The 16,378-nt window shown below is 38.1% G+C and overlaps 1 protein-coding gene across 11 annotated transcripts in view; it reads right to left on the minus strand.

Moving 5' to 3' along the window:
* CEP63 (centrosomal protein 63) overlaps positions 1 to 16,378 on the minus strand; it is an 82,206-nt gene that overhangs the window by 40,663 nt on the left and 25,165 nt on the right. For all 11 annotated transcript variants that reach the window (XM_059920288.1, XM_059920292.1, XM_059920287.1 and 8 more), the window contains 3 exons: positions 9,259 to 9,354; positions 8,294 to 8,416; positions 2,776 to 2,889 (listed from right to left, as the gene is read on the minus strand). In XM_059920288.1, the coding sequence (XP_059776271.1) occupies positions 2,776 to 2,889; positions 8,294 to 8,416; positions 9,259 to 9,354 (333 nt within the window). The remainder of the gene's footprint in view (positions 1 to 2,775; positions 2,890 to 8,293; positions 8,417 to 9,258; positions 9,355 to 16,378) is intronic.

Below are 16,378 nucleotides of genomic sequence, written 5' to 3' on the forward strand. Positions count from 1 at the left end.
CACATTTGTTGACATGTCGTATTTAAAAAGGAAAATTTTTAACTTGTGAAAATTAAATAAAATATTGCATTATAAAGTGCTTAGCATACTGCTTGTCACATTGTAAGCATATAATTTACATTTTCACATTATGTTTTATGGAAAATTTCAAACGTATACAATATGGAAAGAGTAAGATGGTGAACCCCTATACATCACCTAACTTCAACAATTATCAACATTTTGCCATTCTTAGTAATTTTTTAAGTTTGCAACTATTCCTCTCTTCCCATACACACACATAGTGTTTTTCCTACCAAATGTACATGAATGCAGTGTACACGGCATACAAACACAGAAAAAGTCAGAAGAAATTTACACGCAAATGTTAACCATGGTAAATCTCTAAAGGATGGAATTATGAGTGATTTTATTTAATTCTCATTTCATCTACATTTTCTCATTTTTCTAAAATGAACATGTATTATGTCATTTTAATAGCTGACTAAAAGAAAAAAATCAAGCAAATATATGACTCAAAGAGTGAGAAGTTATTCTGAACTCCACTTTTTTTTTTTTGGTCACGTGGCTTGAGGGATCTTAGTTCCCCGACCAGGGATTGAACTGCCCACAGCAGTGAAAGCGCTGAGTCCTAACCACTGGACCACCAGGGAATTCCCTGAACTCCACTTTTAGATGATAAAAAATACAGAAGAAAAAACTTTACATCAAAAATTTTTTTCAAACTGGGGGGAAGTGTGGATGTTGATATCCATTTATCCAATCTGCAAGATTTTCTACCTTTATTGTTCAATGGTGATTCACATATCAACAAAATGCAATGTTTCAACCTTAACTGGAGTCCAAGACATTATTTCACACAACTCAGGAAATCTGAACAGACTAAATATTAAATTATTTAAGAAGTTATTTAGTCTGTTAATGTGACTCTGGTATGTTTATTTTTTTTAAGTCCTATCTGTTGGGAAATAAGACAATGTCTGTGATTTGCTCTGTAATATTCCAGCCAAAAGTAAAAAGTAGGGAAGGATGAAACAAATTAGACAAAATGAGTTGTTGCTCAAAGAGTCTTAGTCTTGCAAGCTGAAAAAGTTCTAGAGATTTGTTACACAACAAGGGGCATATAGTTAACACTACTGTACTCTTTAAAATGGTTAAGATGGTAAGTTTTAATGCTTTTTACCACAATTTTTTTAAAGACTGGCAAAATGATAACTATTATTGCTGAGTAATGAGTATACAGAAATTTATTTTAAAAAAATTTTTTAAATGAGGACCAAAAGGGAAAAAGAAATATAAGTAACATTTTTTACTTAATCAGAGCAGTTTTAGTTTAAAGAAAACTATCAGAAGAATAATTCTAATACCTTTAAGTAGGGAAAACAAACATTGGCTTTTTAAAGGCATCTTACTCTAGCCCCAGCTAAATTATAGTAAATAAAAATCTCATTTTTACTAACAATGAAGCTTTAATTATGCTGAGTAATCACAATAGTAATTTGAAAAAAGGATCTACAATCAACAATAAGCATACTACATAGATGAATAATTGAGAACTTAAAAACTAGGACTCAATTTTCTATTTTGCCAATCTGAAGTCTACAATATCTTATAGCTATTTATGTTTATACAGTGCTTTAGCATTCAGGCCAAAAAATGCTGGTCTAGACATCCAGGATTTTGCTGGCCCACTCTGGCTGCATAGCTTGCTACAGCCTAGTAAGTAATTTTGTTCCTTGAGATTGCTGTGGGCCCCTCTTGCCATTCTGAGTAGACTCACTAACAGCAGAGCCATTTGTGGTAGCTTACTAGCCTGCTGATATTTCAGGGGGGATGATTAAAAGCCAATATATTACTGAGACTTAGAGCAGCAAATAATACAGATTGTTTCTTAAAAAAAATTTTTTTTAGAGCTTCTCTCTAGCTCTCTTAACTTCTCCAGTAATTCTCTCTTCTGTAAAACTGAGATAACTACCAACCTTGACAAATTATCATGGTATTAAACAGATAACATATAACTATATATTCTAGATAACTACTTTTAGAAGAAGCATTGAGACAGTGTCTAGCACACAGAAGATGGTCACAAATATTCATTACCCTCTACTTTCATTTCCCTTTTGTTCTTGGTTTTTAATTGAAAAAGCAAACAAACTGAATATGTTCTAAGAAGAAAGTTCCTAAATTAGGTAGCTAATTTTTTGTTTTGTTTAAGCCATTACTTTTTCATTAAAAAACAGTTTCTAGTAGTGTTCTAAGAAGTGTTTCTGTTGCCACAAAGATACTGCTTTTAGCTAGCGTGAATCTTTCAATATTTGTGTCCAAACAGGTGGACTGGCCGAAGCTCCCTGGCTGAGGGACCTCAGCCAAGGCACCCCGAACTATCAGAGATGGAACAAGACACAGACAGAAGTGGAACCAAGGCAAGAGCCAGAAGCAGCCAGAATAAGTAAGCCAGAGCCAGAAAGAAATGGAAAAGGAGACAGAGAGAGCAGAGGTAGAAAGAGAAAAGGAGACAGGGAGAGACCAAGATTAGGAGAGTGAAACAAATGTGAGTGTTGAGTGAGCATGAGAATGCAAGACAGCGACAGAGTGAGAGAGCAAGAAAGAGCACGAGTGAGGAGTTAGGAACCGCTGAGGAAAGCAGCAAGCAAGGGAGCAAGAGGGCGTGGGGACATGGGTGGACATGGTGAGCACATGCGCACTGCATTAAGCTAGCTCAAATTTAATTAAAACCTCTCTGCCTCTCATTATCCCAAAATGTCTTAAACTTACCTGAATTATCTCTGATTGTTCAGCCAGAGCCTTCCTTTGTGCCTCCAGAGAAGATACCTGTTGCTGATAAATCAAGCGCTGCTTCTCCCAGTCCAGTGATTTCTGACGAAATTCCTGAAGAGGCAATTAAGGTACTTAACTTCTAAGTGCTTCCCCTTGCTGTCACTACTTTCCAGATTCACTTTTACTTTAATTTTTCCCCAGGTCCCTGGGTACACATGCACCTTTCTCCACAGCAGGAGCCCCATTACTCACTTAGCTGATAGAACTATAGAGTAATACTAAATTCCTTACATACTGTGCCTCTGGAGATCTGTCTTTCTAAATTTAACACCCTAATGGTGAAGAGTATGAAACACAGATGCTAAATACTGGATTCATGATTTTCAAAGATCTGCTGCCACCTAAGGGTTGCTAATAATTTTTTTAGTGATTTTTCAGAAAACTGATGCTAAGATAATGAAAATTTCAAAATATGATTACAGATATCCCTCACTGCCCAAATTCTTGACATCCAAACCCAGGAACTGAACGGATTCAACTAAATTTTCAGATAAATCCCTGGGCAGCCCAATTCTTGTCAGTGTCTAAAACTCAGAAACCAAATAGATTCAGTTAACACAGTATCCTTTGATATCCAAATTTTTATTATCTCAACAGAACTGCAAAGACATGAATAACAAGAAATATCTGTATTAAATTTTAGCAGATATCTGTAACCCAAAGCCAAACAGTTCAAAATTAATGATGGATCAATAGTAACTTCAAGTTGCATAATCAAAAAAATGAGCCCAGTATTTATGAAAATGAGGCAAACCAAAGGGAAAGGAAACTCAGTCTTTCCATCACTGTCCTCCAGGAGCCTCAACTCCAGAAGTCTCATGCTAGCTTAGGGTAATTACTGTTCACCAGCTGATACTCACTTATTCATTATTTCTACCATATACATGCCAGGTATTGTTCTACGTGCTGGGGATACACTATTTAACAAAACAAAAATTCTAGCCCCACTCAGTTGGAGGGAGATAGGCAACACATTCATTGTACAGTACATTAGATAGTAATACAGTCACCCCTCAGTATCTGTGGGGGACTAGTTCCAGGCCTCTGCAGATTCTAAAATCCACAGATGCTCACATCCCTTATATAAAATAGTGTATTATTCACATATAACCAATGCGCATCCTCCCATATACTTGAAATCATTTCTAGATTACTTATAATACCTAATACAATGTAAATGCTATGTAAATAGTTGTAAATACGATGTAAATGCTGTGTAAATAGTTGCTTGCGCATGACAGATTCAAGGTTTGCTTTTTGGAACTTTCTGGAATTTTTTTTCCCCAGAATATTTTAGATCCATGGTTGGTTGAATCCATGGATGCAGAACCCACAGATACAGAAGGCCAACTGTACCTGTTTTGGGGAAAATACAGCATGAAGTGCTCAGAGTTGGGGGCTGCAATTTTAAAAAGGAGTGGCCACACTGAGTAACATTTAAGTAAACACCAAGGGAGACAGGGATGAAGTTATACTATTCTGGGAAGAGGGAACAGCAAGTACAAGGCCTTGAAGTGGAAGCATCCTGGTATGTTCAAGGATGAGCAAGGAGGTTGGTGCGGCTGGAATAAGTGAGTAAAAGGAAAAAAAGGAAGGGAAAGGTCAGAGTTAACAGGCGGTGAGACTACGTAGGTCATTATGATAACTTTGTCTTTTGAGAGAAGCTACTGGAAGGCTTATGTACAGGAGAGGACATGATTTGACTTACATTACAACAGAATCATTCTGGCTATTGTGCTGGGAAAAGAGAAATCAAGGGTGACTCCAAGGTTTTTAGGCTTGAGCAATCTGAGGAATGGAGTTGCCATTAACTGAAACAGAAATGGTGCTGGAAGATGGGAGAGAAAAAAATCAGGACCTTTATTTTGGACATGTCAAGTTTGAGACAGCTTTAGACATTGGAGATGTGAAACAGGAGGTTGCAAATTATTCTGTAGCAAAAAGGAGAGGTCAGGACTAGATATACAAATGTGGGAATTATCAACATATACACAATGCTTAAAACTATGAGACTGAATGATATCACCAAGGGAGTGGGCCTAGACAGAAAAAAGAAGAGTACAATGACACAACCGTAAGGTGTTCCAATGCTAAAAGGTTGGGGAACAAAAGAGACTGAGAAAGAGTGGCAAACAAGGTAGGAGAAAACCCAGGAAAGTGCAATCGTTCTCCAAGCCAAATCCAGAAAGAGTTGTAAGGAGGACGGAGACCAGCTGGGTCCAATGTTGCAGACAGGATGGGGAACATGAGGGCTGGCCACAGGCTTGAGTAATGGGGAAGTCACTGGTGACCTCCATGCAAATAGCTTCTGCAGAGAGAGGGGGCAAAAGCGTTACTGAGTGGGTGTAAGAAAAATGAAAGGAAAGGAACTGGAGACAAGTATAGGTACTTAAAGTAGTTTACTTATAAAATGAAGGAGAAAAATGGGGCAGTATCCAGAGGATGAAGAGAGAGGTCAAGAAAGGATATTTAAGAGGGGGGAAGTTTGCATGTTGGTGGAAAATATCCAGGAGGGAGGAAAAACCTGAAGATGCAGAAGAGAGGAGCATTTCTAGAATGATGTTGTGGGTAGGGAATAGGGAGAGCATGGACAGTCCCTCCAGCAGGAAGGCAGAGTATGTGGGTGCAGTTGCAAATAGGCAGGTAGACACAAGGTTGGAAGTTTGTGAAAATTAGCTTCTATTTTCTCAATGAAATAGAAAGAAAGATCATCCCCAAAAGTGAGGATGTGGGGCAAAGTGTTGAAAATTCAAGAAAAGAGAAAGTATGAAACAGTCATTATGGAAAGTAGGAGAGTGAGGGGAAATATAATATGATTCTGGGCAGCATGAGGACCCATTTGAGGTGAGTGACCATGAATTTAAAATGAGGCCAGTCAGCACGATTATATTTTTCTCCAGCCATGGTCTGCCACACACGACAGGTAGAAAGTGGGGAGAAAGCTGGATTTAACGAGAGTTACAGTTTTGCCAAGCAAAGGCGATGAAGTAAGAGAGAGCACAGAATTGAAGGGGACTATAAGGAGTGTAACCATGGGATGGAAGCTGGGTAAGGACTGGTAACTGAGGACACAAGGTAGAGACAGAGTGGTGACAAGTGGCAGGATCCAAGCACTTTAAGGGATGGGGGTCAGGTGAGTATCGAGCATCAGGAGCCAGAGGGAGAGAGCTGAAAAGACAGGGATGGTAGTTGGAGAATGTGATGCTTAAAAATGTGATTCTAGGAGGGTTGCAAGTATTGGTAATGATAACACCTAAGAAATGGCAATGGGAAAAGGGAGAAGAGACAGATAGGAGATCAAGATATCTGTGGAGAAAAGAACACCAAGGAACTCAAAGACCACAGTATTATAAGCATCATCCCTGTGGATACTGAAATCCTCAAGAATTACGGTAAGAGCAAGGTTGGAGAGAATGACAGTGAACTGGGAGCTGAAGTCTTTGAACAGGGGAGTAACCAGGGATCAGAAGATGACTAACTTTGGCTGTATGTACACTGGTTGGTGGTATATGCTGATGACATGAAAATCAAAGATGGAGTTTCTTGTTGGTGGGAATGTAAATTGATACAGCCACTATGGAGAACAGTATGGAGGTTCCTTAAAAAGCTAAAAATAGAACTACCATATGACCCAGCAATCCCATTACTGGGCATATACCCTGAGAAAACCATAATCCAAAAAGAGTCATGTACCAAAATGTTCATTGCCAGCACTATTTACAATAGCCAGGACATGGAAGCAACCTAAGTGTCCATCGACAGATGAATGGATAAAGAAGATGTGGCACATATATACAAGGGAATATTACTCAGCCATAAAAAGGAACGAAACTGAGTTATTTGTAGTGAGGTGGATGGACCTAGAGACTGTCACACAGAGTGAAGTAAGTCAGAAAGAGAAAAACAAATACTGTATGTGAACACATATATATGGAATCTAAAAAAAGAAAAAAAAAATGGTCAGAAGAACCTAGGGGCAAGACAGGAATAAAGATGCAGACCTACTAGAGAATGAACCTGAGGACACGGGGAGGGGGAAGGGTAAGCTGGGACAAAGTGAGAGAGTGGCATGGACATATATACATTACCAAACGTAAAATAGATAGCTAGTGGGAAGCAGCCGCATAGTACAAGGAGATCAGCTTGGTGCTTTGTGACCACCTAGAGGGGTGGGATAGGGAGGGTGGGAGGGAAGGAGATGCAAGAAGGAAGAGATATGGGGACATATGTAAACTGATTCACTTTGTTATAAAGCAAATTGAGAGAGTGGCAACACACCATTGTAAAGCAATTATACTCTAAAGAAGATGTTAAAAAAAAAAGATGGAGTTTCTGAGGTACAAAGAAAAGACAATGGTCAGGAAGTGGTAATGGGGAACAAGAACATGAAGGGTTTTTCAAAAAAACCCCAGATTTCACTGAAGAGGGCTGGAGGGAAAGCAGTATCTGATTCTAAGCTCTTCAAATGTATAAAAATATTGAGATGTAAAAAAATATTAAATGCAGAAATTAAAATTCTAGGTAGTAATAACATACTGGCATTTGTGGGTGACAGGTCACTGAGTAGAAAAATTGTAAGTAATCACACAAAGATGTCGAACAATGTTTCTCAAATTAGCATTGGCTAGGGAAGCTAGATAAAATGCAGAGTCCTAGCTCGCATGCCATACAACTGGATCAAAATCTCTGAGAGCCTAAAGAGGGCCCTGGGTGACTCTTAGGTACACTTGAGAACCAAGAGCATAGACAGAGGAGGGGATCTAAGGGGAAAAAAGTGACAGCCTCGTGCTGCTCTTTCATCTACTCTTGGTGGTGTTAACCCACCGCTCCCTTAACTCCTCTAGGGAATGAATATATACAATAATCATGGAGTTATCAGTTTTAATAAAAACAAAGTCAGCAAAGGCGGAGGTAAGTTACTTACCATATCTAAATGGGAACTGACGATAAACAATCTGATATGCAGAGTACTCTGTACAAAAAAGCTTCAACACTTAGTACCTTCAACACTTACAAAGCCCCTACGCTGTTAGGTGATAAATAAGACAAGGACACTGCCCATGGAGGACAGCTAGTAACTGGTAGTCAATGTTCCTCAATATTGGCATTTTGGGTTCAATACTCCTTCCTGTGTGGAAAAGTCCAAACCATGTTTAGTGTCCCTGGTCCCTGTGCCCTACACACCAGTTTCACTCCCAGTCATTCTGACAACCAAAACAATGTCTCCATACATTTCCAATGCCCTCAAAGGATGGTACTGCCCTGTTGAGAGCTACTGATAGCTAGTAACCATCCTGGTGACAGGATGCACAGCGCATCACCCTTCCACCTTTGAAATAGCTCAGTAGTAGTCCTAGAGATGAGAGAAAATTGGTTTCAGGAAATAGCACTATTAGAAACAGCATTTTCCTACATGAAGGTTGACACTATGAGCCAATCTGTACTATGAACATACCTCTATTTTTCCAGTTAACCTCTCAATTTCAGACCGATCTTCCCTGTGATTTTTGGCATTTCCTCTGAAGTCTCTTACATGTTTTCTCTGTAGCTTTTCATAGCTTCTCTTCAGTCTGCCTAACTGTAGACACAGTTATTTTTAGACTTAAAATTTAAGAATGTGTAAATAGTGCTGATACAACAAATTGGCATTATGAAAGCACGCATAGAGCTCACTAGTACCCCTGAAAATAGACAGCATGTCAGATAAAATAACTCAAAACTACATATAAAAAATAAACACCAGAAAAGAAATATATTGAGTCAAAGAAAAAAATAAAGGGAAAATATTTTATAAACAGAAGTTTAATTTTTCTTACAATGTACAATCGCCTTACACTTAGGGGCCCCCAAACCTGCCCCCACAATAAAAGCAGCAAATAAAACCCCTCTCTTCTCTAGGCCTGTGGTTCTTGAACCATTCTCCTGCAGAACACTGAGTAAGTAAGCAAGAGAGGAGTACTGTGGAATTAAATGAAAATAAAAGCAGTTTTTTCCCAATCTGAAGAATAAAACTGAGTTAACTGATAGAGTTTTCTTACTTTTCTTATCTATCCCAAAATGCTTCTGAAACCTTTGGATCCTCCATTATTTAAAATCTAGTAACTGATTCAACTTAAAAATTAAAACATTTAATATAAGCTTTTGGTATCAGTATTTCATGGTATTATACAAAAATAGCTCTATTTCTTTCAGGTACTCAACCAACAAACACATTTTAGAAGCGCTGTTGTAGGTAGTATCAAACATATAAATAGGCAAGATTCTTTACCTGGGTTTAAGAACAGAGAAATAGATTTCCACCCCTGCACCTCCCTTGGTATATATACATCCACTCTATGAAGTAGAAACTGGCTCATTAACAAAATTCTCATGGGTTGAAGAGACAGAATTATACAACACATAACAGAATTAAAATCTTACTTCTTCATGTAGTTTCTTGAACTCCAGCTTATACTCCATGGCCATCTCTTGCTTGACTTTTTCATGTTCTTCAACCTGCTGACGCAACATTCCAACCTAAAAGCAGAGAGGTGGTAGCATTTTTCACTATTAGCATTGAAACAATAACCCTGAAACACAAAAATAGAAAATAACCTTTGTACTTATCTGTGAATACACGTTCTCAACTGTACAATTTCTCAGGAAGTCAAATATCTAATTATTTAATAATCCATAACAATGCCAAAAAATGGAAAACAAGCAGCTGTTCTAGAATTTCTAAGTTTACAGGGAAACTTCCTCTGTCTCATTTATTCTCCCCAACGCTTTTTATCGAAAAAAAAAACCTCACATAAAATTAAGAGAGATAAAGTTACAAGAACCTTGGAATCTACAAATATGGAACAAAAATCTATAAGACTTCAAGAATAAATTCTATAAATCAAAGTACAAAATAGTAACATCAGACAGAAAGACAGCAGGCGACTTGTACCTGCTTTACCATTTACCCCACTTCAAAGAAAACCAGTTTCACCAGCCAGAGTGAGCATGTTATCCTAACCCATTTTTCAGTGGTTTGATGCCAGCCGCAGCCTAGCTCATGCCCAGCCCTCACTTCCATCAATATCCATCAGCATTTCTCTACATCTTTCAATAACCAGTTAGCATTTCATCTACTAATAGCTAGAAGGGAAAGGAAGAACTTGGAATAGTAAGTAGTAATCTCAATCACAATACAGAATGGTAATTTAAAAATAAAAAAACTGCAGATCTTAAAAGTTCTCATCACAAGAAAAAAAAAATTTGTGACTACGTATGGTGACAGATGTTACTAGACTTACTGTGTGATCATTTCACAATATATACAAATATCGAATCATTACATTGTATAACTAAACTAATATAATGTTATATCTCAATTATACCTGAATAAAAAAAATACAGAAATAAAATTCTTGTAAGAACAAGGAGTTAGACGTGCTCTCACTCCCTCTTGCGAGAGCACCAGAATCACAACTGGCTGCTGGACAATCATCGACAGGAAGACACTGGACTTCACCAAGGAGGATACCCCACGTCCAAGGACAGAGGAGAAGCCACAGTGAGACGGTAGGAGGGGCGCAATCAGAGTAAAATCAAATCCCATAACTGCTGGGTGGGTGACTCACAGACTGGCGAGCACTTATACCACAGAAGTCCACCCACTGGAGTGAACGTTCTGAGCCCCACGTCAGGCTTCCCAACCTGGGGGTCCGGCAACGGGAGGAGGAATTCATAGAGAATCAGACTCTGAAGCCTAGTGGGAATTGATTGCAGGACTTTGACAGGACTGGGGGAAACAGAGACCCCACTCTTGGAGGGCACACACAAAATAGTGTGTGCATCGGGACCCAGGGGAAGGAGCAGTGACCCTGGGGGAGACTGAACCAGACCTACCTGCTGGTGTTGGGGGGTCTCCTGCAGAGGCGGGGGTGGCTCTGTTTCACTGTGGGGACAAGGACACTGGCAGCGGAGGTTCTGGGAAGTACTCCTTGGCGTGAGCCCTCCCAGAGTCTGCCATTAGCCCCACCAAAGAGCCCGGGTAGGCTCCAGTGTTGGGTTGCCTCAGGCAAAACAACCAACAGGGAGGGAACCCAGCCCCACCCATCAACAGTCAAGTGGATTAAAGTTTTACGGAGCTCTGACTGCCACAGCAACAGGCAGCTCTACCCACCTCCAGAGCCTCCCATCAAGCCTTTTAGATAGCCTCAACCACCAGAGGGCAGACAGCAGAAGCAAGAAAAACTACAGTCCTGCAGCCTGTGGAACAGAAACCACATTTACAGAAAGATAGACAAGATGAAAAGGCAGAGGGCTATATACCAGATGAAGGAACAAGAAAAAACCCCAGAAAAACAACTAAATGAAGTGGAGATAGGCAACCTTCCAGAAAAAGAATTCAGAATAATGATAGTGAAGATGATCCAGGACCTCGGAATAAGAATGGAGGCAAACATTGAGAAGATGCAAGAAATGATTAACAAAGACCTAGAAGAATTAAAGAACAAACAAACAGAGATGAACAATACAATAACTGAAATGAAAACTACACTAGAAGGAATCAATAGCAGAATAACTGAGGCAGAAGAAAGGATAAGTGACCTGGAAGACAGAATGGTGGAATTCACTGCTGCGGAACAGACTAAAGAAAAAAGAATGAAAAGAAATGAAGACAGCCTAAGAGACCTCTGGGACAACATTAAACGCAACAACATTCACATTATAGGGGTCCCAGAAGGAGAAGAGAGAGAGAAAGGACCCGAGAAAATATTTGAAGAGATTATAGTCGAAAACTTCCCTAACATGGGAAAGGAAATAGCCACCCAAGTCCAGGAAGCGCAGAGAGTCCCATACAGGATAAACCCAAGGAGAAACACGCCGAGACACGTAGTAATCAAAGTGGCAAAAATTAAAGACAAAGAAAAATTATTGAAAGCAGCAAGGGAAAAACGACAAATAACATACAAGGGAACTCCCATAAGGTTAACAGCTGATTTCTCAGCAGAAACTCTAAAAGCCAGAAGGGAGTGGCATGATATACTTAAAGTGATGAAAGGGAAGAACCTACAACCAAGATTACTCTACCCGGCAAGGATCTCATTTAGATTTGATGGAGAAATCAAAAGCTTTACAGACAAGGAAAAGCTAAGAGAATTCAGCACCACCAAACCAGCTCTACAACAAATGTTAAAGGAACTTCTCTAAGTGGGAAACACAAGAGAAGAAAAGGACCTACAAAAACAAACCCAAAACAATTAAGAAAATGGTCATAGGAACATACATATCGATAATTACCTTAAACGTGAATGGATTAAATGCTCCAGCCAAAAGACACAGGCTTGCTGAATGGATACAAAAACAAGACCCATATATATTCTGTCTACAAGAGACCCACTTTAGACCTAGGGACACATACAGACTGAAAGTGAGGGGATGGAAAAAGATATTCCATGCAAATGGAAATCAAAAGAAAGCTGGAATAGCAATACTCATATCAGATAAAACAGACTTTAAAATAAAGAATGTTACAAGAGACAAGGAAGGACACTACATAATGATCAAGGGATCAATCCAAGAAGAAGATATAACAATTATAAATATATATGCACCTAACATAGGAGCACCTCAATACATAAGGCAACTGCTAACAGCTGTAAAAGAGGAAATTGACAGTAACACAATAATAGTGGGGGACTTTAACACCTCACTTACACCAATGGACAGATCATCCAAAATGAAAATAAATAAGGAAACAGAAGCTTTAAATGACACAATAGACCAGATAGATTTAATTGATATTTATAGGACATTCCATCCAAAAACAGCAGATTACACTTTCTTCTCAAGTGTGCACGGAACATTCTCCAGGACAGATCACATCTTGGGTCACAAATCAAGCCTCAGTAAATTTAAGAAAATTGAAATCATATCAAGCATCTTTTCTGACCACAACGCTATGAGATTAGAAATGAATTACAGGGAAAAAAATGTAAAAAAGACAAACACATGGAGGCTAAACAATACGTTACTAAATAACCAAGATATCACTGAAGAAATCAAAGAGGAAATAAAAAAATACCTAGAGACAAATGACAATGAAAACATGACGATCCAAAACCTATGGGATGCAGCAAAAGCAGTTCTAAGAGGGAAGTTTACAGCTATACAAGCCTACCTCAAGAAACAAGAAAAATCTCAAGTAAACAATCTAACCTTACACCTAAAGAAACTAGAGAAAGAAGAACAAACAAAACCCAAAGTTAGCAGAAGGAAAGAAATCATAAAGATCAGAGCAGAAATAAATGAAATAGAAACAAAGAAAACAATAGCAAAGATCAATAAAACTAAAAGTTGGTTCTTTGAGAAGATAAACAAAATTGATAAGCCATTAGCCAGACTCATCAAGAAAAAGAGGGAGAGGACTCAAATCAATAAAATCAGAAATGAAAAAGGAGAAGTTACAACAGACACCGCAGAAATACAAAGCATCCTAAGAGACTACTACAAGCAACTTTATGCCAATAAAATGGACAACCTGGAAGAAATTGACAAATTCTTAGAAAGGTATAGACTTCCAAGACTGAATCAGGAAGAAACAGAAAATATGAACAGACCAATCACAAGTAATGAAATTGAAACTGTGATTAAAAATCTTCCAACAAACAAAAGTCCAGGACCAGATGGCTTCATAGGTGAATTCTATCAAACATTTAGAGAAGAGCTAACACCCATCCTTCTCAAACTCTTCCAAAAAATTGCAGAGGAAGGAACACTCCCAAACTCATTCTATGAGGCCACCATCACCCTGATACCAAAACCAGACAAAGACACTACAAAAAAAGAAAATTACAGACCAATATCACTGATGAATATAGATGCAAAAATCCTCAACAAAATACTAGCAAACAGAATCCAACAACACATTAAAAGGATCATACACCACGATCAAGTGGGATTTATCCCAGGGATGCAAGGATTCTTCAATATACGCAAATCAATCAATGTGATACACCATATTAACAAATTGAAGAAGAAAAACCATATGATCATCTCAATAGATGCAGAAAAAGCTTTTGACAAAATTCAACACCCATTTATGATAAAAACTCTCTAGAAAGTGGGTATAGAGGGAACCTACCTCAACATAATAAAGGCCATATATGACAAACCCACAGCAAACATCATTCTCAATGGTGAAAAACTGAAAGCATTTCCTCTAAGATCAGGAACGAGACAAGGATGTCCACTCTCACCACTATTATTCAACATAGTTCTGGAAGTCCTAGCCACGGCAATCCGAGAAGAAAAAGAAATAAAAGGAATACAAATTGGAAAAGAAGAAGTAAAACTGTCACTGTTTGCAGATGACATGAAACTATACATAGAGAATCCTAAAACTGCCACCAGAAAACTGCTAGAGCTAATTAATGAATATGGTAAAGTTGCAGGATACAAAATTAATGCACAGAAATCTCTTGCATTCCTATACACTAATGATGAAAAATCTGAAAGAGAAATTATGGAAACACTCTCATTTACTATTGCAACAAAAAGAATAAAATACCTAGGAATAAACCTACCTAGGGAGACAAAAGACCTGTATGCAGAAAACTATAAGACACTGATGAAAGAAATTAAAGATGATACCAACAGATGGAGAGATATACCATGTTCTTGGATTGGAAGAATCAACATTGTGAAAATGACTATACTACCCAAAGTAATCTACAGATTCAATGCAATCCCTATCAAATTACCAATGGCATTTTTTACAGAGCTAGAACAAATCATCTTAAAATTTGTATGGAGACACAAAAGACCCCGAATAGCCAAAGCAGTCTTGAGGGAAAAAAACGGAGCTGGAGGAATCAGACTCCCTGACTTCAGACTATACTACAAAGCTACAGTAATCAAGACAATATGGTACTGGCACAAAAACAGAAACATAGATCAATGGAACAAGATAGAAAGCCCAGAGATAAACCCATGCACCTATGGTCAACTAATCTATGACAAAGCAGGCAAAGATATACAATGGAGAAAAGACAGTCTCTTCAATAAGTGGTGCTGGGAAAACTGGACAGCTACATGTAAAAGAATGAAATTAGAACACTCCCTAACACCATACACAAAAATAAACCCAAAATGGATTCGAGACCTAAATGTAAGACTGGACACTATAAAACTCTTAGAGGAAAACATAGGAAGAACACTCTTCGACATAAATCACAGCAAGATCTTTTTTGATCCACCTCCTAGAGTAATGGAAATAAAAACAAAAATAAACAAATGGGACCTAATGAAACTTCAAAGCTTTTGCACAGCAAAGGAAACCATAAACAAGATGAAAAGACAACCCTCAGAATGGGAGAAAATATTTGCAAATGAATCAACGGACAAAGGATTAATCTCCAAAATATATAAACAGCTCATTCAGCTCAATATTAAAGAAACAAACACCCCAATCCAAAAATGGGCAGAAGACCTAAATAGACATTTCTCCAAAGAAGACATACAGACGGCCACGAAGCACATGAAATGATGCTCAACATCACTAATTATTAGAGAAATGCAAATCAAAACTACAATGAGGTATCACCTCACACCAGTTAGAATGGGCATCATCAGAAAATCTACAAACAACAAATGCTGGAGAGGGTGTGGAGAAAAGGGAACCCTGCTGCACTGTTGGTGGGAATGTAAATTGATATAGCCACTATGGAGAGCAATATGGAGGTTCCTTAAAAAACTAAAAATAGAATTACCATATGACCCAGCAATCCCACTACTGGGCATATACCCAGAGAAAACCATAATTCAAAAAGACACATGCACCCGAATGTTCATTGCAGCACTATTTACAATAGCCAGGTCATGGAAGCAACATAAATGCCCATCAACAGACGAATGGATAAAGAATTTGTGGTACATATATACAATGGAATATTACTCAGCCATAAAAAGGAACGAAATTGAGTCATTTGTTGAGACGTGGATGGATCTAGAGACTGTCATACAGAGTGAAGTAAGTCAGAAAGAGAAAAACAAATATCGTATATTAACGCATGTATGTGGAACCTAGAAAAATGGCAAAGATGAGCCGGTTTGCAGAGCAGAAGTTGAGACACAGATGTAGAGAACAGACATATGGACACCAAGGGGGGAAAACTGCGGTGGGGTGGGGATGGTGGTGTGCTGAATTGGACGATTGGGATTGACATGTATACACTGATGTGTATAAAATTGATGCCTAATAAGAACCTGCAGTATAAACAAACAAACAAACAAAACAACTAATACTAAACTTTCATTGGGTTATTTGTATGGAAATATGTTAATATAAATGTTTCAGACATTACATGAAATTTCTAAAAATCTTATATGTTCTGGTATAATGTTATGTCATAATCCTAGTTATTACTTTAAAATGTATATCTCAGAAATAACTAATTTTCTTGTCAACTGCATTATTATGAACTTTCATCAAATCTTTAACCGTGGTCATTTTTAAGTCTTTTGTCATTTACAGACAGTTCTGGGTGTACTCTGATGATTTTGTAAA

Source organism: Balaenoptera ricei, chromosome 4 (assembly GCF_028023285.1).
Source record: "Balaenoptera ricei isolate mBalRic1 chromosome 4, mBalRic1.hap2, whole genome shotgun sequence".
Classification (NCBI taxonomy): domain Eukaryota; kingdom Metazoa; phylum Chordata; class Mammalia; order Artiodactyla; family Balaenopteridae; genus Balaenoptera; species Balaenoptera ricei.